Source organism: Rhinolophus hipposideros, assembly GCF_964194185.1.
Source record: "Rhinolophus hipposideros genome assembly, chromosome: 16".
In the NCBI taxonomy this organism is placed as follows: Eukaryota; Metazoa; Chordata; class Mammalia; order Chiroptera; family Rhinolophidae; genus Rhinolophus; species Rhinolophus hipposideros.
The window spans coordinates 8489676-8512051 of NC_138062.1; the positions used below are offsets into that span (position 1 = coordinate 8489676).

Here is a 22376-nt window from a genome sequence, read left to right on the forward strand (position 1 = left end):
CTTCCAACTTTTCTGTAGGTTTGCAACTTTTCAAAATACAAAATCAAGAAACAATTAACAAACAGTATTCCCTGGTCATCTTCCTAAACTGTACTCCTAATTCCTTATGGACTTTCAGCCCACCCACCTTTAGGATCATTTAAATCAGGGGTGTACAAACTTTTTTCAACGTTTTTCACCAAGGGCCATATGCGGTAAAATACACAGACAGCAGGGCCACTCACTCGAGGTGAAGTACGTACTGTCTCACCTGGTTTATTTAAGTAAACTAAATATATTTTTGGAATTTGCTGCGGGCCGATAAAAAATGGATCACGGGCAGCAGTTGGCCCGCGGGCCGCAGTTTGGACACCCCTGATTTAAAGCATCTCTTTGGAGACATTGGCTGAGTTCCTTATAATTTTAATATAGAGTGTCACCCAAGACTGCATGGAACTCTGCTATAAGAATGACCTGTCTTTGACCTAGAGTTGACAGTAGCCTTTATTTTGTATTCCATATCAACCTTTTTTTTTTAAATCTTGAATTTCTAGACTACACACATTGAGATTGTATCTTAATTGAGTCTCAGGTCCTTTGCCTGGCTGGTAACTGATACTCATAGAGAGATTTAATTTAGATAAATTCCCCATGTATTTTCCATCACTGAAATTTAATATGCCTTTTTTTGTCAATCCATATAGTTATTAAGATCTTCCTACAGTTAATTCCATAGTCATTAGAATTTCCAAAATAGCTTAGCAGCAAGTGATATCCTCAAACACAAAGATGTCATTGCCTGTGTCTGCTTTCCATTCTTTATAAACTGTTAAACCCATCCAGCCATACCTTTGTGTTTGGAGGTCGTCACTATTCCAGTTCTCTCCCCAGAGGCTTTTTGTTTTATGTCTCTAATACTATTCTTTACACCTTTTAAACTTTCTACCCTCTTCACCCTATCCCATTATAGAATTAGGAAATTTCATGAAAGTCTTTCTGAATAAAACATATTATGTATTGTTTCTATGTGTCCTCATTCATATATGTCCCCCTAAAATATCCATGAGCCAGATATGATAACCACTGACTTTCTGTGAAGCTATTGCCTTATTTCCCTTTAGGCTTATCCTCTTAGGTTTCATCTCATTTCCTTGATTCTCAGTTATGTCGACACACCATCTTTATTTGTATCACTTCACCGTGTCATTTCTTATATTTAGACCATGACAACTAAAAGGTACCTAACAAAGGCACAGGGGCTTTGCAGCTCTTCTCTGTCTATTCCCACTTTCCACACAGATCCTTACACATTCTTAGGGCCACACTCAGTTTCATCTGTGTGATGCCCTTAAAGGTAGAGTGAAGGGTCCATTAACAGTCCATTATTAAACAGCGTTACTGCCAGCAGCTCACACAAACACACAGAATCCAAGAGTGTATTCAAAACTCATTCCTATATTCTAAGACTGAGTTGTATCTTCCGACTCAAGAAGTTAGGTGTGTCACTAGGGGTCTCTATGCCACTCAACTGATCCCCAGCTCCTTAAGAGCGGGGTATATGTGAGGCCCCAGGGAGAGGAATAAGTGGAAGAAAGAGCTTTTCCCACTTATTTTGGTCTAAGAATTTGCACACAGAAAAGATTTGGATCCAGGCAAATCAAACTTTATCCACCTAGCTGCCTATCATTCTATCACTCCACACCTTTATTAAATGTTTAGAATGAAATACCTACATGTGGGTTCAGAGGTCTGGGAAATGGCAAGAGTATGTCAATAGGGTATCAGACACTGAAGGCTTGTATGTTCCTGCTCAGCTCCAGTAGGACAGCAGTGGGAGCAGCCCGAGACAGAAGAGAGCCTGGCTGATCAGAACTGAGAGCCAATTCCTGAGAAAGGGTCCAGGATCAGTGGGAGGGTCCTCCCTGTGGGAGGCTGGGCGTCTAACAACATGCCTCCGCTCACTAGGAAGATGGAACAGGTATCAAGGGATACAGGACTTTTTCTTACCACCTTTAAATGATAGCACAGTGATAGACACCTAAGAACACTCATTAAATATTTGTTAAATAAATAAGAAAAGGTCAGAAATGCTACATTGTTATAACCTTGCTATTCTGCCCCCTCAATGACTGAAAGGGCATACAAACAGGTAGAGATCATTCGCAGAAAGAACACACCCGAATTCAGTCATGAACACAGTCCAGAGGGTACAAAACATTCTTTACTTCCTACAGTACATGGGCTGGGGTGTGACCAAAGCCCGGTCCTCTTTCTTATTCCCACCTGGCCTGCCCCTCACTGCCCACTCACTCCCTCCTGCTGCTGAGGGTGTATCCTGCTGGTGTCTGCTGTGGTCAAGGAGTTTTGAGGTCTGACTGTGTTCCACTTTCCAGTGCAATGCTGGATCCTCAGAGTCTTCATCAAGGAGCACCTACTCAACAAGTAAAACTCTCCTGATAAATTATAGTAATTTTAGGCTAACGGGCCCCTGGTACATGGTGAGGTATAGATGGAAATAGAGAAGTCTGTTCTGCCAACTGGGAACAAATGAAGAAAGCTATTCTCTTAGTTTAAGAGTAAACACTAGATCAAGATAGCGCTATCATTTTAAGAATGTAGATATCCTATGTATGTACTGTCCTGGAGGGTGGAAATAAGACTCCCCTCCATGCTTTTGCCCAGGTTGTGTCTTCTACTTATCTTGACAGCATGTTTTGCACAGCAGAGATTTTTAATTTTAAGGAAGTCCAACTTATCAATTATTTCACGGATCCTGCGTTTGTTGTTGTGTTTTAAAAGTCATCATGGTACTCAAAGTCATCCAGATTTTCTCCTATATTATAGGGTCAAGTGTATTTTTAAAGCAAATAGAGTCCCTACAGAGACTATAGGGTTCACACTGGGCAGGTCAGAGACCACATTTTAGTTATCCTTTTATCCACAAAAACTGGAACTCAGCCTGGCATATAGCAGGTAACCAAAACATGTTTGCCAGGATGGATGGATGAATACGGTTTCTCTGCGCACAATTTATATCCCATCGAGAACTGACACCAACTCTCCTTTTCCCCACTCATTTCCCGTCTCCGGAGAAGCCCCTTCTGTGCCTCCCGCACTCCTCCAGTGTTCCTGGCGCTTCCAGCGGCAGGTGGGAGCTTCCCTTGCTGGGGGCGGTGCCTGGCCACCGGTGTCCCCAGCCCGGGACAGCCCTGCGGTCCAAGAAGGAAGAGTTAAGAGCACTAGGCGGCGAAAGAGCGCAGCTTTGGGCAGCCCCAGCAGCGGCTCTCCGACGGCTCACCGCGGGCACAGGCTTAGGTCCCTTCACAGCGCAGGGACAAGTGGAGAGGTGGGGGCCCAGGAGAGGACGAGGGGCGGCTTGGACGTGGTCAGCCCCGGCCGGGGACCCACAGAGCGCCCACCTGCCCCTGAGCTGCGGCGCCGGGGCGTCCGCCAGGGGCTCCAGCATCCGCGCGGGTTAGCGAGGGGACGGAGGAGAGGCCCGGCGGTGGCCGACGCCGCCGCCCTTCAGTCGCGGGTTTTCGCGCGTGGGAAGCTGGCCGGCTTGTCCATCAGCTCCCGGTTTCCCAGCCGCGGACGGAGCCGCCCTCCGAGTACCCGCGGTGCGCCCTCGGAGCGCGTCTCCAGCGGGCATGTTTCAGGTGGGCAGGTCCAGCGTCCCCAAACCTGCCCCCCGGAGCCTGCAGGACCTGGACTCTGTGCAGCGCGTGCTCCTACACAGGTCAGTGTTGGGCCGGGGGCTGAGGCCAGACCGTCCTGCGCCTCGGGGTGCCGGCCACGGGAGGGCCAAGTGTCCCTCGGGGGTCTGGCCGAAGTCTCCCTGGGAGTCTCCTCCGTGCGCGGCTCGCGCTGGGAGGGCGGTGGGAGTCGCACCAACCGTTTCCAGAATCGGATGCTCTGCACTCCCGGGTCTCGCGCTGGGAATCTGGCCCCACGCGAGTCCGGCTTACCCACCCCTTCCAGAAAACGCCACTCTCATGAAGCGAAAAACGATTAAGCAAAGCTGTTCTTTAAACACCTCTAGATTTGCTCCAGGAAAAACAGCCGAGAGTTTTGTTTGGATTTTGATTGTGATTGACGTTAAAACGAGCCGCTTTTTAACAAATCTAATGTTAACCCCCCTCCCCCCCGCAGAACACATACACGTGAACGCACGCGCGCGCGTCCACACACATAACTACACAAAAGAAATTTAAGAGTTCTTCTGGAGGGATGAGAACCCCAACTTTCCGTAGGCTGCTAGTATAATGACTTACTGCGGGTACCTTTGTCCAACCTTATACTTTATGCAAAATAGACTAACAGATGCTAAATTCCATGGTAACTGTGAAGAGTTTATGTAATAGAAGAGAAAGAAGTAAGAATCTACATGGAAAGAAAACTCTCTTTCCCTTTTAAGATTGAAAAGAGGGGTGAAGTGCCAGGCTGTTAATGCTGCTTTAACTCTAAGAAAACCTGGCCTTCTTAAGGCATTATATGGGAAAACTGTTCTAGAAATAAATCGAAAGTATCTCTTGAATACATTTGCGGTGAGAAAGAGTAAGTGGCGCTTAGTAACTGTCAGGGGGAGGTTTATGTGAGTTCTCTCATCTGTAAACGTTTCAAGTGACCCTTTTAAGTCTTTGTACAAAACCATATGAGCTGTAGAAATCCTGTTCTGTTGGAAGTGTGAGTAAAAAAGAAAGACGTTCTGCAGGGAAGAAATTGGGTCTCTTCTATTTAAAAGCTGTCTTCTGAAACCCACAATTTTCCACAGTTGGTTTTCTTCCCCCGTCTCCCCAAGAGAGCCCTTGCCATATACAATAAAATATTATCAAATGAGCAGCTAAGAAGAGACCTGCTAAATTCCCCAAAAACAGTTTCCCCTGCATTTGATAAAATTACAGTCCAGAAATAATCCCCAAAATTATTAAATAGAAATTCATTCACAGCATGACTTTGATAAAGCTGGGAGAGGTGTTTTAAAAACTTAAGATCCTCCTGCATCAGAATTTCTTCATGTTTTAAGTGTCAGGTGCCAAAAAATTCCAAACTGATTAACACTACAGGATTTCAGATACAAAGTACAAACCTGTCTAAATGAACCAGAACAAAAGAATATGTTTAAACTGTAGTCATCAAGACTAAGATTACTTTGGAAGTGAGTAGTGGAGTATTTCTGGAATAAACCTGCTCAGTACATGAAAAGCTACTTTATCTGAATTACCAATAACTATTCCCACATGCTATAGGAACCAGTGGAATCTGAAACTATAAATGTTTGTCGGTATCATAGCTAACAGTGCTTTATTTTTAACATTACATGCAAATCTTTTTGCAAGGCATTATTTTTATTAGTGGTTATCTACTTACTATTTAATGTATTCAAACACACTTATTAAAAAATTTGAGACATCTATAGAGGTTTCTCTTTCATTTAAGGAAGCTGTATTTTCACACAAGTTCATATTAATTAAATGTCCTTTGCTTGTAGTATATACACAATTAAACATACTGTAACAGTAATTAGATAATCTTTAAACCATACTCGTCTACTCATCGTAGTTATTGTCTAGTCCAGTGCATGGCCTATTTTTTTTAGATCAGTTTTACAAAATTTTTATGTTTTTCCTTTAAAACATCCTTCGTAAGAATATTCACAAAATTTTGGCAATTGCATTAAATAGACCAGTAGCCTTGAGCCATAGAAAATTTGTATACAAGAGAAAATAGCAGACTATTCTGTTTTATTTTTTACATCTTATTTTAAAGTGCATCTTCTGAGTGTTTAGTTTGTAATTACTTGTGTATTTTCCATTGCGAATATGGTTTTTAAAATGTAAAGCATTTAATTGCTGTGCTTTTGAAAAAGATACTTCAGCCAAACCAAAATTGAAGCAAAGTTGTAAACTTTTCTCTGCGTGGGGTGTTAGCTTCAAAATATGTCAATACTAAACTAACAATAGCTTGGCCAAAAAAAAAAAAAAAAAGTTTAGTTATCCTACTTTTTGATTAAAAGTTACATATAGGTTGTTTGATTCAGGGAAAAGTTTCAGTATTGTATTCCTCGTTTACTTTTACTTAAGAAAACAAACACATTTGTGTCATGTTGATTATAAGCAGTACCCAAATAATATTAGCACTCATTAGTATTTTGCAAACATTTTTTAAAAAAATTTATGCACAAGCCTACTACAATACAATCATCCCCTTGGAGTTCTATTTCTGTTGCATACTCATGTGACTTGGCAAGATTTTAAACCTGTTTTTCTATAACAAAGAGATAATACTCACTGCACAGGGTGGTGGTATGAGTTTCAGGTGATATGTAAGTGCACTAAAAAATCAAAGTTCTATGAAAATAAGGGATTTTGTCAACTGTCCTAAAAAAATTAAAACAAAACACACAAAAATAGTTATTCATATCAGCTAAGTGACCATTGCCTAAATGGCTGATGTATGGTGCTGGTCCAGGCTGAAGTGCAGGTCTATTCTGACACCCAAAAGTCCCAAAGAAAGTGAGCTAGAAGTGAGTCTCTGAAAATGTTTAATGACCTAAATGTCATACTTTTGTCAACAGAAAAAAAAAAAAAAAAAAGACTATTTAAAGCATCTTGAATATCCAGAACTCTCAGGGGTAAAGGTGTGCCCCATTAGATGTATTTCTGATGAGTAAAATATACTTTTAAACTAAAAAAAGTAAATAATAAAATAAAAACTTAAAAAAATAAAGCATATAGCACATACTGGTCTACTTCTTAAGGTGTAAGGCATTAGATTTCAAGGCTTGTCTCAGTTGGTTCTTAGCAACTGCATAGTAGGCAAGGATCCTTACCACTGTCTGCAGATGTAGAAATTGACTGTTCATGTTCACTTTGTTATTAGTGCCGGAATTAGAATGAGAACCTGACTCCTCTGACGGTGAATGGCATGCCACTTACGGATTATCAAGCATTTTCACAGTCATTCTCAAATTACTGTAGGGTTTGACAATGCTGCGACTTTTTTTTTTTTTTTTTTTTAGGTGCTTCTGAGGGCACTTGGTCCTCACTTAAAAGTGATGATTTTTTTTGTAATTCTTCTGTCTGCTTTTGTTTCCTACTTTCTTCTTCATTGGGAGATTGTCAGCCATCATCAATTTCTGCTGCTGTTGTATTCCTGTTTTAAGGAGGCCTCCCTCCCTCCCTTCTGGTTGGCAGCTACCAATCTCTGGCAGTAGAACATTTCACCAAATTTGTTATAATTTGTAAATGAAAATACCAAATGAGGATAAGTAGGAGTAAATGAAAGGTTTGGGCTTGAGCTTTGTGCCATCTACTTTAGTTACTTTTATGTTTACTTCTGGGTTCTCATCTGTATTCTGTTTTTATTCAAATGGAGAATACATGATCTTAGAACAACTAAGTTGCATACATTTTTATAGGTAATTCCATTTTTATGTAGGAAAATTAGAATTTTAGATCACAATGTAATTCTATAAACACAGGATTACTGAAATGTTATGTTTTGTCCATATCCCAAATTTGAAAAATTCCACATTATCAGTCTCCATCTTTAAAATGCTATTTTGCTGAACTACCAAGTCTTTTTATCAATGATTTAAAAAATTATTGTGGTTGTTAGTTCATGAATTATTATTTCCATGTTCACAAGTAAGGTGACATTAATTAGTTTCTAGCAAAGTGTAAACATTTTTTTAATGGTTATGACCTCCTTTGGCCCTGTTTTCATTTACTTCTCATTGCTAGCTAGCTTCTATTACTACTAGGGAAAGAGCTCTTGAACCTGCTAAAGATACTAAATATTTAATGATGTTCTTATCTGGTGTATTTTATGTCAGAATTGTATTGTTTGCCTGATTGAGATGATAATCTATGGAAATAAGAACTTTATGTCTCATATATATTAACTAAACATTTTGGACCTCAGAAGATGGCTGGTCATTTGTGTAATACAAAATAGAAAATCAGAATATACCCCAGTCTAACTCTTTTAAATCTTCCTGCAATTGTTAATTATGAAACAGACAAAAACAGCATTCTGAAAATGCATCTTATTCTTTACCTTTCTTCATTCTCTCCAATGCTCATCTAAGGTTGTTAAATATTAATTTAGTTAGTACAAATATGACATACAAAGTTAGGTTAGCTAATACCCTATCCTGAAAATTTAAATAAGAATTTTAAATGATTGCTATAATTTCTACTTTTATGAAAGATCAAAGGAAGTGGTAACTTTTGGGGTGGGGTGATTTTGTCTATTAAACTAGCATAGGAATAAAGTAGGGAAGGAAGTTGACATGCTTCAAATATCTAAAATGAAGGAACATTTCTTAGAAGAAATACTTTTGTGTGGCATTTCTTGGCACAGTTCAACCTTGTATAAGAAAAAAGATTTTTTTAAAAAAGAAAAAGATTCAGTCATGTCTCCTAGGAACTTGTCATTTGGCAGCAAAGATACGAGGTTAGACAATTAAGTTCCCAAATTCATCCTAGAAAAAGTGCTGCATACCTCATTGCTGAATATCACTATGGTCACCTTCGAAGTACTTCCCTTGGGAAGCTATGCACAGACGCCAGCGCCTAGTCCACCTTTCAAGCAATTTTGGAACTCTTTTTCTAGAATGGCTATCAGAGCTGTCGTCATATGACTCTTGATGTCCTGAATGTCATCAATATGTCTTTCTTTCAATATTTCCTTTATCTTTGGGTAAAGAAAGAAGTCGTTGGGGGCTAGATTAGGTGAGTAGGGAGGATGTTCCAATACACTTATTTGTTTACTGGCTGAAAACTCCCTCAAAAGACAATGCAGTGTGAGTTGGTGCATTGTCATGATTCAAGAGCCATGAATTGTTGGCGAAAAGTTCGGGTTGTCTAACTTCAGGAAGCCTTTACAGCACTTCCAAATAGTAAACTTGATTAACTGTTTGTCCAGTTGGTACAAATTCATAATGAATAATCCCTCTGATATCAAAAAAGGTTAGCAACATTGTTGCAACAAATAATTGTCAGACCAAGTAGATACATCCCTAAACAATTGAGATACTAAGCAGACTGATACTTATTATAACAGAACTTTATGGGATATATTGAGTGGAAGATGGAAACAGGAATTCTTACTGAGCTAGAAAAAGAGTCTGAGAAGGCTTCTTGGAAAAGGTACCATTTGAATTAGGTCTTGAAGGAAAATGTAGTATTTTGGATAAGTAGCATTGCATAGTGAGGGAACTGTGTGAGTGAACAATCTATAAAGTAGCTTTATGGACATGTTCTGTACTGGTAGGTGTTTCACTTGCATTAACTCACTGGACCCCAAACAGTCCTGTGAAGTAGGTACCAATATCCAAATTCGCCAATAAAGAAAGTGAATCTTGGAGAAGTTGATTTGCTCAAGATTACGTATATACGCGATGGGTTCTGGAGGAGGGAGAGGTATGTATGTTTGTCAGGCTCAAAATCAGGAGGTGGGGCCGGCCCGGTGGCTCACACAGTTGGAGCTTCGCGCTCTTAACTCCGAAGGTTGGATTCCCACTTGGGCCAGTGGGCTCTCAACTACAAGGTTGCCGGTTCAACAACTCGAGGCCCGCAAGGTATGGTGGGCAGCGCTCCCTGCAACTAAGATTGAACATGGCACCTTGAGCTGAGCTGCTGCTGAGCTCCCGGATGGCTCAGTTGGTTGGACCGCATCCTTTCAACCACAAAGTTGCTGGTTCGACTCCCACAAGGGATTGTGGGCTGCGCCTGCTGCAACTAGTAACGGCAACTGGTCCTGGAGCTGAGCTGTGCCCTCCCCAAGTAAGACTGAAAGGACAATAACTTGAAGCTGAACGGCACCCTCCACAACTAAGATTGAAGGGTCAACAACTTGACTTGGAAAAAGCCCTGGAAGTACACACTGTTCCCCAATAAAGTCCTGTTCCCCCTCCCCAATAAAATCTTTTTAAAAAAATCAGGAGGTGGGAGTGGGGTCCAGCCTATTTTGGAAATGGTCAGTGGGCCTGCAGGTGTGATGTATAGAACTGAGAAAAGGCTTAGGGCAATATTCCCCAGGTTTGCCTAAACTCAGGGACCGCTGGGGACACTTATTTAAAATAGAGATTTTCAGTTCAACTCCCCTGGAGCTTCTGATCCGACAAAAGATTTTGATTTTAAAAATTAAAATCTTTATATTTAACTAGGTGATCTTTTGATCAGGCAGATTGGGCATACTTGATTAACCTGATTTATGTATAGCAGGAAATAAAGCATCTAACTCCTAATTGGTGCTCAATTGTTTATAGAATTGGATTTTTTAAAAAGACTACACAATTTGCATTTTATTCTCTACTTATTGGGGTTAATATTGAAGGTTTATGAGCACGGTATAAAATTATTAGATGCTTATAGAAAAAAAATGGAGTGTTATTTATTGGAAGAAAACGTGGTGTTTTTGTTAAAATTTAAAATATCTTTTTTTTTAAACTTCCAATAAGGTGCTTTTAAAATGAGGAAAAGTTAACTTGTTAAAGAGGTATCTAAAGCATTTTTTATATGGAATGGAATCTTAAGTAATTTTTAACATTCAAGATTGTGGTGAGAATAAATATGTATGTTTTAATATGAAACATAACTATTATAGTAATTCCAACTTTTTTATAATATTGCTTCTTTGATTTTAAAAGTAATGCCTTTTTTTCTTTCTTTTTTTTTTGAACTCTATGCTGATGGAAATATTTGTTTCCCTTCCTTCTTGGATCCACTCTCCTCAAACTTCTGACCCCCTTACTTCCTTCATCACTTTCAGCTGGCAAAGTTGCCTTTCATTTTTCCAGAGAAAATAAACACCATCACATAGAGACTGTCTCAAGTTCTTGACTGAAACTGACAAGTCAGCATTCACACTTGCACCATCCTTTGGGAACCAGTTTTAGGGAAGAGGTGTCAGCAAGGTCATATCCCTCCATCAGTGCCTTGGGTCCATCCCCTCCTGCCACTTCAGTGACCTTCTTTGCCCATTATCCCTTTACGATCTAGTCCCCTGTTCTCCAATTTGAGCCATACGTGGACCTCTTTTAGGGAAAAACTCTTGGGGATTTCCAGTGATGACAACATTTTTTTGTAGTTATAATTTTAAATAAACAGATATTAGCTCTATGCTTTATAGCTCTTGTAGGAGTTAAAATAATTTTATAAATTAATACAAATAAACTACAAAATAAAATTCAATAGCGTGGTATACAGCTGTAACATGCACATTTAGAAATTAATAAAAATAAAAGCATGAAACAGGATCTTCAAATGGACATAGTTTAATGTGACAAGTGAAACTAAATTGCAGCTTGAAAGTTTAAATATTTGTCTACTACCGCCCAGGTTCTTTTGAGTTCTCCACATATATATATCACTTTGTGCCATGGGATGATTCATCTCCCACTATTTTTCTCTATTTGAAACATTATGCCCTATAATAATAAGGTAAGTTAAGACTTCCTCTAAGAAATTTGCTGTGGCCCTGCGTGTCCTAGTTTGCTTTCTTTGGGGTATTCCATTAGAACTCTATACTTATAATACTTATCACTGTATGTTCTAAAATGCCCATTCACCTTTCAGTATGCACCAGCTGAGATTACAAAATAGCACTATATCCTTTTTTTTTTTTTACTTTAACAGGAACATTTCCCGCATGCATTACTCTTTGAAAACATTTCTATTAACATCATAATATTTATATTACCTATGTAAGTGTATTTAATTTTCTCCCTATTGTAGTACATTTAGATAGCTTTCAGCTTCTCACTTTTACAAATTTTATTTGCGTCCCTTATTTTTTTAGATCTCTAACAGATGAAAAACTGGGTCCTGAGGAGGAAATACAATTTGATAGTTAATGATTTAAAGTTCAATTCTTGGTTGACTTTGTTGCCTGACAGCCATCAGACCATTAACAAAATGAATAACCTCTCTAAGCTTATTTTTGTATTGGGTATTTACTTCATAATATGTAAATACTTAGCATAGTATGTGAACAGAACATGTAATTAGAGCAATGGTTGACTCTCAATAAATGCTAGGTATTATTTTGTACTTACAAAAAATACTTGATGTAGGCACTTGCAAATGACAGGTAAAATTTACTTGTTTACACTTCCAACTTACGCTTCTCATCCAATGATGAGAACAGGTCATCAAATTATAGAAATTTTGAGTGAGAAAATGAACAAGCAGTTGATTTCACAATCTGACACCTATTTGAAGCACCTTTCTACAATATCTGCTTGGGAGAACTGTAAAAATGTTTGCAAGTACTTAACAATAAGAAAAACAAATAAGCAATGGCGTATATTTACATTAACACCTGGAGGGTATTGCTTAAAAGCTAAAAGCGTGCATTCCCTGCTTAGATGCAATGGCCTGAGGAACGGCAGAGGATAGTTTTCTTTGCCTTAAGGGAAACCCAGGCTTAGTGCCTCTAAGGCTTTGGACAGCTGTTCGGCGTGGAAACAGAGTGCAAACTGGAAGAAGAAAAGGCGGGGGGGACAAAAACCAGTGGGTCTCCGCCTAGTTGAATAAGTTACGCTGCTCCAAAGAAGTGCGCTCAGGAGACCGTAAGCGGTGAAGTTTTTGCTCCTTCCATTCCTCCCACACGTCCTGCTAGAAATTTCAGCGGGCTAGCTCCTCAGTCTTCTTAGTTCTCCCGGGGAAGCTTCCCCGTCTCCCTGGCAACCCAAGCTGCCACCAATTGCAGCGAAGGATTGATGATCACGTGGCCTCTGTCCCGCCTCTCGCGGAGGCAATATGGCGGCCCCGACCGGCAGGAGCTGCGAGATTTGAGTTACTCTGCTTGTCTCTGCTGCATCTTTCCTGATGGCATCTCCAGCTTTTTGCGGTTCAGGTCAGAGCCCGGAGGGGCTCCTCGGGGACCCCTCTTCACAAGAAGATGAGGATTGTGATCCTGAAGATCGTGTCAGCGACTCGGGCTCATATTCGTCTGCGAGTAGCGATTATGAGTAAGGCTCTCCAAGAGGGGCGATTGAATCCATCCTTTCAATCCGGAGAGTACACGTGGGCTGGGGGGACTGCAGAGGGTTGGCGTGGTTGGGACTGAGTGAGTGACCTTCTATAGTAAGTGGGATTTTTTTGCGCCACGTTTTAATTGTGTGATGTGAGCCGAAATGAGGGTGCCATTCTTTGCTACCGGACGTTTTTTCACGCTTCTCAGATGAGAATCTCCTCTCTTTTTGTGGTAGAGTCCATAATATATGATGAAAGTATATCCGTTAGTGTTCGTAAAACTGTCATGTCGCAGTGTCTTCTTGCTTCTCTGGCATCATGATCTTTGTGACTTAACCTCAGTGGTATTTAGAGTGAAGGGGCACCCTACACGTTTTATATTCAAAGAATGTAGATTTATTTCCCCCTGTTATAACCATGCATAGCTATATAAAAGAAAATAAACCCATAGCCTCACTATCGAGGACAACCTCTTTTAGCATTTTTTGGGTATTTCTGCTATCTTTTCCCACACACCCTCGTGTTTTTTTTTTGTTTTCTATTTTATTTCATAATGTAATTTTTGAAATACAGATTATCCACTTTTTTTATCCTTAATAACAATAAAAAGTTAGTTTGAGTCACAGTATTCAGTGCTACTTCAGGTTTAAAGGAATGTATCCCTTACTGCTCTGGATTAAGAACTTTTTGGAAAAGTTAATTAGTGGTAACTTGAAATGACTAACAGTGGAAAGGTTCAGGTGCTGAAACATCAACCAAACCCACAATGGACTGCCACATACAGTCAGTTTTAGGATGACATTTTATGTGTATTTAGGAATACCAATTACAAGGATTTAATATGCATTTAGGTACAACAGTTACTTGTCAATTATTTTCACCTATAGGTGTGTAAAACATTTGTATCACTAAAAACATGGGCGGGGGGAGAACCATCACTAATAGCTGCTTAATATACTCTAGAGGCTTAATGAAGACAAATCATATGAAGACTTGAACAAATTTATGAATACCACATATTTTGCATAATCTTGTGCTATGGTCATTTAAAAAATAATTACAAGATTCATGGTTATCAAGCAAGGCTGCTGGCAGGAAGTATAGATTATGTGGAACCCATTTGGACTTGCTATGGATTTCATAGACACTGTGAAATTCAAACTCTTGATTTCTCTACATCTTAAAATCACATACTTTTAACCCAAAGAGAATCTGTAATTTGCCCACGGTCATATAGCTCAGTGTTATCAATGTAGGAATTTAGGAGAACTGATTTCAAATAGGGTGCCCTGATTTTGGTGGAATGAAGAGAACTCCTTACTTCAGAGCATTTTGTAAGTCAGAATGCATGTATATGTGTATTATATTTTAGTTTTTTTAAGAAGTGGTTGTTAAACTTTCTATGTCAGTCATTTACTGATCACTCCACATGTTCCAGTGTCTCCATCCTCCTAATAGCAAAGTACAGTAAATCCCTATTGTAAAATGTTTTTCTGTTTTATATTGCGAGTCCTACCAAGAGTCAGATTTTATGGTTGTGCCTTGGTGTGTAGGACATGAGAGTTGATTTGCTGACCTGACCAGGTAGGCCTGACAGGTAGACCTGACCTGTTCCTTCCGTATGGTATTAGGTAATTATCTCCCTAAGCTGCAGAGTCACCAATGTAGGAGGTAGCCTGTGGCTTGGACAAAGGTTTAGGGATGCTAACCTAATCTTGCTCATCAAAGCTCAGAGAAGAATTGTCTACTGTCTTTCATCACTTATATGAAGGTTCTTAACGAAGTTATGCTACTCACTGATTCACTTAAAGTATCCTGAACTTTCAAGGCTTTAGTTAATTAATTATCTGCATATTCTTTCTGGAAATTATTATTGTTTCATACATGCTTTGTAACTGAAAACCAGTTTGAGCTGCATGTGATTGTCAATATAGAATTAATACGTTTATTACTTTTGAGATGAAATTACTTTAGGGTACATTCTGGTGAAATACTTTTAATAGTTTTATTTAAGACATTATGTATGAGGAAAATTTTAGATTGGTGCAGTGCATCTTACCTGGCACACTGGCAAGTCTCTGGGGGAAATTTCAGAGGTAATACTGGTGGGTGGGTTGGGTTGAGGGAACCAGTGACTAGTTTCAGTATGGAAATAACAGAAATCATACTTGCAATAATGCTATGTTTCTTTGCTTTGGTTTACAATTATCCCGCTCTTTGAAGCAACATTGGTTAGTTCATATTGGCCACAGTTGTCAATTTCATGACAGATTTTTGATTTTCAAAGTGAATTTTTTGTTATTGTTACTTATAAAACTTTCAACTGATGGAAAGAGGAATACTTTTAAAAGAATTTAGCTGTAAAAAGCTAATAAACTTCCACTGAAAATAAGAATGACTAGAGAAGAAGGGAACTATGTCCTTTACATTGGGCGGGGGGGATTTTAACAGCTTTATTGAAGTATATATAGTTGACATACAATAAACTACACATATTTAAAGTGTACAGTCTGATAAGTTTTGACATGTAAATATCTGTCAAGGTAATGAACATGTGCATCTCATCTAGGTTTCCCATGTGCCTACTCATGGCCCCCAACCACTTACCTATTTTCTGTCATTAGAGATGAGTTTGTATTTTCTAGTTTTATAAAAATGGAATCAGACAGTACGTACTCTTTCTTTAATCTGTCTTCCTTTACCCAACATAATTAGTTTGAGACTCATCCATGTTGTCACCTATATGTACTTCATTCCTTTTTTATTTCCGAATGGGATTCCATTGTATGAATATGCCAAAATTTATCTTTTTTCTTGAGTTTTAATGTGGGACTGTACAACTTGAAGAATAAAAATATTTTATTCAAAGTCATGATCCCATATATCAACACCCAATTTAAGATAGTTCTGTTTTGCTTCTTTTGTTCTGAACCCTGACTTCTTTTGGCTTTTAATTTTTCCTTTACCAAATTATATAGATTAAAAAGTCAAGTAGTATGTAAGCAGGTGTATGATGAGAAATGGTAATTCTCTGCTACCATATCTCTCTACTTCCAGCTCAGGATGTTTGAAGAGAGTTCATGGTCTTCCTCCTCTTCTAGTGTCGCCCACCCCATTTCCTGCATCCCTCTCTCCTTACTCGTATCTTCAGATCTAATAAGTTTCCCGTCCTGGTGACTTCCTTTTCTGATAGTCACCTCTCCTTCTCCTTTGCTTTCTCAAAGGTGCTGTGAAACATGGGGGGTGTTGCTAATGGAGGAGGCTGTGCCCTGGGGACGGGTGGCAGGGAGTATATGTGACAACCCTGTACCTTCCACTCAATTTTGTTGTGAACCTATAACTGCTCTAAAAAAAATAAAGTCTACGAAATTATTTTTCTGCCTACTGAAAAACTTGAGGGCCTTCCAAATAAATTCCAGGTTCTTTAGAATGATTTTTGAAGGTCTTTTAGATCTGTCCCCAGCCTTTCTGATCTCATCTTTGATGCTCTTCCTCTCTTTAGCCTCCTGTGTTCCTACTTGTCTTAGCTCGGGCTGCTGCATATTTAAAAGATAGCATAGATTGAGTGGTTTATGAGCAACAGAGATGTATTTCTCACAGTTCTACAGGCTGGAGGTCCAAGATTGGGGTGCCAGCATGCTCGGATTCTGGGGAGGGCCCCCTTCCTGGTTGCAGACTGATGACTTCACATTGTGTCCTCACATGGCAGAGAGTAGAGAGGAGCAGCAAGTTTACTTGTATCTCTTAGGAGGGCACTAATTCCATTTGTGAGGGCTCCACCCTCATGAGTTCATTTAATCCTAATAACTTCCGAAAGGCCTCACCTCTGAATACCATCACACTGGGTGGTAGGGTTTCAACATATACACTTTGTGGGAGCACACACATTCAGTGTAACACATTACTGAAATATCTACCCATTCTCATACCATGTTCTTTCACACCTGTACGTGTACATGCTTGGTTCTCTCTGAAACACTCTTTCTTCCCATTTCTACTGTGAAAAGCATTCAAGGTTCCACTTAAGTGCTACGTTTTCCTAGAACCTTTTCTGATCCTCTGAGACTTAATTTCTCCAAACTGTAGTTTTTATTTCTCACTTTTGGTACTTGCATTTCAGCTAGGTGATGAGCTCTCTGTCCTTCTGATGTCTTTAAAAGTACAATGAAGCCCTCTAACAAAATGTTTTGCTGGTCTGTGACTTTAGTTCTGCCAGCATTAGATCATATTCCTAACTTAGTGATGAGTTGACCTGGCCCATTTTAGCTGAAGAGTTGGGGGTGGGACGTGTGGTCCTGGGAATGGGCTCATTCTGAGCCCAGTTCCAATGGAGATGTGTTCCTGATGTAAACATTTATTTCATGCAGTGAGTACACAGTTCATAGTTCACGGGCTGTTCCCTTCCTCTTCTCTGACAGGCCGTACATTTGTTCCAATGATGACTAAACTAGAAAGAACTTTAGCTCGTCCCAGGTTCCCTACCCCTCTCAAAGTGCTATAACATCTCGCGTACATTTTAACCACTAAATCATGATTTTTCTTTTAGAAAACAATCAGAAGACTTCAGGGATGAAAATTAGGTATTGCTGGTAGACAGAACACAGTGGGGAAAAAACAATACACAGAAAAGCATTAAGCAGATCGGTATTTACTGCCTGAGGACTAGCTAGAACCCATGTTAATTTTTCATGGTGTTTTCATTGTATGTGTTTTTTCTCTGTCCCTAGAGTTGTCCTGCTATACCTCTTAGCACCTCCTAACTATGTGTGTTGGTCACTTTGGTAAAGCACATTGTGCTTTGCCCACTAAAAAGAAAAAATAAGTATAATGTACCAGGTGTGGAGTAGTAGCAAAAGTCTATTTTTCTTAAGAAAATGTACCAGGAGAGCTGGTTGTTTCATAATGTTTTCTGTTTTTTTGTGGAGGTCAAGGAAATCATGATACTACTTCAGTTGATGAAAAATGCTGATATTAATGTAAATACACATCTGAGAGATTCAATAACTTAGAAGGAGGGGAAAAAGATTTAGTGTCAATGTAGAATTCTTGACTACATCAGGAATTGAGAAACTTATTACCGTTATCTGACGTTCATTTTCTTTAATTATGTTACGGCTTATGTAAGTGAACTTGCTTATGTGCAAATTAGCAAGTCTTTTTGGGGGAAGAAGGACTCTGCTCATTTTTAACCACATCCGTTAGGGCCTTGAAAACCAGTTAAAGTGCCATCAAACTTTGCAAGCAGACTATATACAGTTATTTCAGTTTAGAGCAAGATAGACTAAACAAAATAGGAATCTCATTGAAAGACATTTATACAATGACAGCTTTGCAGTGTGCACCATAGGACCTCAGAAAAGAGATGAAAGACTATTTGCATTAATACTGTATTACAAAAATCTGAGTTAAAACTGCTAGATTTAATTCCTTTTGGAAAGAAAACCTTTTATTTTGGGGTAAGTTTGAATTTATAGAAAAGTTGCAAAGATAGTACAGAGTTCCTAGCTATCCCTCACCGAGTTTCCCCTTACAACGGCAACACCTTGCACAGCTATGGTACAGTATTCAAAACTAAGAAATTAACATCGGTACAGTACCATTAACTAGACCTCAGACTTTCTTTGGATTTCACCATTCCCCTACTTATGTCCCTTTTCTGTTCCAGGATCTCATATTGCATTTAGTCATCAAGTCTTACTGTCCCCTGGTGTGTGACAGTTTTCAGTCCTTCCTTGTTTTTCATAACCTCCATCTCTTGATTAAAGTAATGTTGGCCAGATTTCTTCACTGCGTTTACTATTTTTCACTTCCCACACTCTGTTCTTTGGAATCACGTCACTAGACCTGGTCCATGCTCAACAAGAGGAAATGAAAGGTTAAGCTCCATCTCCTGGAGTAGGGTGTATCTACATACAAAGTTCTTTAATTTTGTTCTTAATGGAGAGTTGCAATGAAAGGTTGAGTTGTTGTCATTGTTTTTAACACATCTCCTTCCTTCTAGTAGAACTTGTTTGGGAGTCCAGTCTTTACAACTCTGTGAAACTTCCTGACACATTCATCAGTTATGCTCCCGATGCTTATTTAAGTAGGAATCAGTCATCTGGAGTAGGAGTAAGGAAGCTTTGGGAATACTGAACTATGGGGCCTTAACAGCAGCATCTGGTTTTGCTTCTGTGTCACCGGCACTTAGCCGGGAACCTAGCAAACAGAAGTCGTTGGAAACACCTGTGTTCATTGCCAGGTCTTGGAAAAGTGCAGAGCACAGAGCTGTATCTAATAAAGGTGTGAATTTCTCTTTAGTTTTGACTCTGTGGGGTGAGACGGAAGGGAGATGGCAATTAGTTGGCACTTACCATTCCAGGCGCATTATTTTCCTTGCTGCTGATAACAGCCCCCTGAGGTAGATATAATCTGTTTTCTAGCAGAGGGAAACTAAAGCTCGGAAAGGTGAAAATCTCAATAAAAAGAATTTGAACCCAGGTCTTTGTGACTTCTCGGTTCTTTTTCTTCTCTCTATACATGTCGTCTTTTTTTACTGTTAGGGATGCTTGAAACAACTTTCGTATGATTAATAACCTGTAGTAAGTGGTGCTAAGTGCCTAAAATGATGCCACACACTGGCAACCAACAGTGGTAAAAAATATTAGTTTTGATATTTGGGGCCAGTTACACTTTTTTTTCATCATTCATATATAGTTGAAAAATCTGTATTAATTACCAACCACAGACCCGGGCAGTGGTTAGTTTCAGAGTTGAGTAATAGGATAGTGCATTTTTATAAACATTAATTTTCATAGTATTTAGAAAGAGACATTTGACTTTTAAGTTAAAAGAACCAGAGTTGCTAATAAACACTGCAGAAAACCAGACTGTTTTCTCTCTGATTGAATGGTTAGAACACAAATGAATACCCTTTCATACCAAGATATTACAGCTCATGGTTCTGAAAAGACTCTCTCCACATGGTAATTTTTCCACTGTAACCAGTTTTTCTTTAAAGAATAGTGGTTTGAAAGGTAAACTGTTCATCACATCGAAGAGGATAGAGTTTGTGATTAGTTTTGTTATCTTAAGATGAGTATTTTTGTTTTTAATGCTGTTTCAATCATTTTAATAGCAATAATTTTGTTTCTTTCAGTGGCCTACTTCCCAGTTACAAGTTTTTTCTTTTACAATCCCATGATGAATTATGTAGTATGTGGTTTACTCTTCCTACTACAATTATTCATAAAAAGGAGTTTTACAGAAATTATAGGCTACAGAAGTGATCATTATTAATTGTGATTATAAACTGGTTGTTTTCAGCAAAGATTTTTATTCATGGCGAGGGGAATGTTTCTGTTTGAAAATTTATTGTATAAACAGTCTATTAATGCTGGTAGACTTTAGCTTTCATTTTAACATGACAGCCATGCTGAATAATTTCTATACAAATATGCTTTTGTGTACAATTTTTAAATGGCTTACGTCTGTGGATATAATTGCATAATGAACTACTAATGTAAATTATTGTCCACTGAAATTGTCTAATGTGAACACTAACCACACAGGGACTGAGTTAAATTTCTTTAAAAAAAAAACAAACTTAGATTCTAGAAGGGGTCAATCTCTTTTTTTTCATTTGTTTTCTATCACTACACCTTTTCTTGTCTTTTTTTTTTTTACTACAGCTTTTCAGTTCCTTCACCCCCTCCCCCCGCCCCCATCCTTCAAGGCTCTACAAAAAACATCCTACAGGAAAAGCTGTTGATACAATAAATTAGAAATAGTAAGGAAACTGAAATAATCAAAGCACTTTTATACCTCCCACCTCCCTGCACTATCCCCACCCTCACCCCAGGCCAGAAAGACATCGTTGTTTTTCTTATGTTCAGCTGCCATTCAGATTATCTTTTTTTTTTTTAATAGTGACCTTGAGCCTGAATGGCTGGACAGTGTGCAGAAAAATGGAGAGCTATTTTATTTGGAACTGAGTGAGGATGAAGAAGAAAGCCTCCTTCCCGAGACACCTGTTGTGAACCATGTCAGGTTCAGTGAAACTGAGATTATCATAGAAGAGGATGACTACAAAGGAAAAAAGTACGAACCTAAACTCAAGCGGTTTACCAAAATTTTAAAAAGTAAAAGACTTTTACCCAAGAGCCGTAATAAAAAAAATAGCAGTGACAGTGGGCCAGTCTCCATTCTCAAGCATCAGTCCAATCAGAAAGCAGGAATCGTTGTCCAACAGAGGTACAAAGATGTGAGTGTTTATGTGAACCCCAAAAAGCTAACTGTCACCAAAGCCAAAGAACAGCTGAAGCTTCTGGAAGTGCTGGTTGGGATCATCCATCAGACCAAGTGGAGCTGGAGAAGGGCCGGGAAACAGGGCGCTGGAGAGAGGCTTGTGGTCCATGGCCTGCTCCCAGGAGGCTCTGCCATGAAGAGTGGCCAGATACTCATCGGTAAGTGCTGCTGGTCGGCCTCCGGGCTTGTGTGCTGAGATGCATGACTAATGAGGTCTTGTGAGGAAGGCCGTCAAAGCACAAGTAGAGCCAGATGAAGGACCGCTTCGTGCTATTTGGGACAGTGGTGACAGTGTTAAGGACAGTGTAGTGCCAGCAGGGTGTGAGTCTATGCGTGTGCCTTGTGTAGGCCAGGGGACAGCTTAGCTAATTTTTGAGTTTTGAATTAGGTCATTTTTATTTCATCTTGGTTATATTTGCTGACAAGTAAAAGAAAATAAGTTGATTGTACAAGTGATAATTTAGGGTTGAATGACGTATATCCAATAACATGATACAAAAATATATAATTTATGAATAAAAATACTTTAAAATTGTATGTTTGCGCTTGACTACACTAATTCTTAGAGTGGTTTTAACTGTTTCATTTGGCATATTTAGCAACAGTGGTGTTATACATAAATTTCCTTTTAAGGGTGTTTGCCATAAAATATCCCACCAATTTTGAGGGACAAAAATAAATCCACAAGGTCTTCTGAATATCTATTAAGATGAGCACTTTGTGTTGCTGATACATTTTAAGCTGTTGGATATAACACTTAGCAGCAACTTTATTACTTAGTTAAAGATAAATTAGACCAATGTGAGACTACATTATTAATGAAACTTAGAGGTGTTGCCAATACTAAAAGCTGACAGTCTTCAGCTGACCTAGCCTAAGAGATTTGGGTAAAGGAACTTTTATTGATACTTTAGAAACATTTAAAAATATTTTTTACTTCAAGTCTAAATTTCATTTGTTTGTTCATCGAATCAAGAAATAATTTTTGAACATCTACTAAATACCAGGCATGGAGATTATGGATCTTAAGTAGCTCATATGTAATGAAAGAGATGGGTGAGAAGTAGGCTGGCAGTTTCACAGTGTGGAAAGGGCCAGGAGACGGTTTTGCCAGGAGGAATCGTG

General features: G+C 39.1%; 1 protein-coding gene across 2 annotated transcripts in view; it reads left to right on the forward strand.

Moving 5' to 3' along the window:
- The first annotated feature begins 3584 nt into the window (after positions 1–3584).
- The window catches only part of INTU (inturned planar cell polarity protein), a 61196-nt gene continuing 42404 nt past the window's right edge, over positions 3585–22376 (forward strand). The window contains exons 1-2 of one of the 2 annotated variants that reach the window (XM_081077421.1): positions 3585–3718; positions 20874–21409. In XM_081077421.1, the coding sequence (XP_080933547.1) occupies positions 3630–3718; positions 20874–21409 (625 nt within the window). In that variant the 5' untranslated portion in view covers positions 3585–3629. Of the gene's footprint in view, positions 3719–12738; positions 12962–20873; positions 21410–22376 lie in introns of those variants that run through there. The other variant, XM_081077420.1, reaches the window with a different exon arrangement.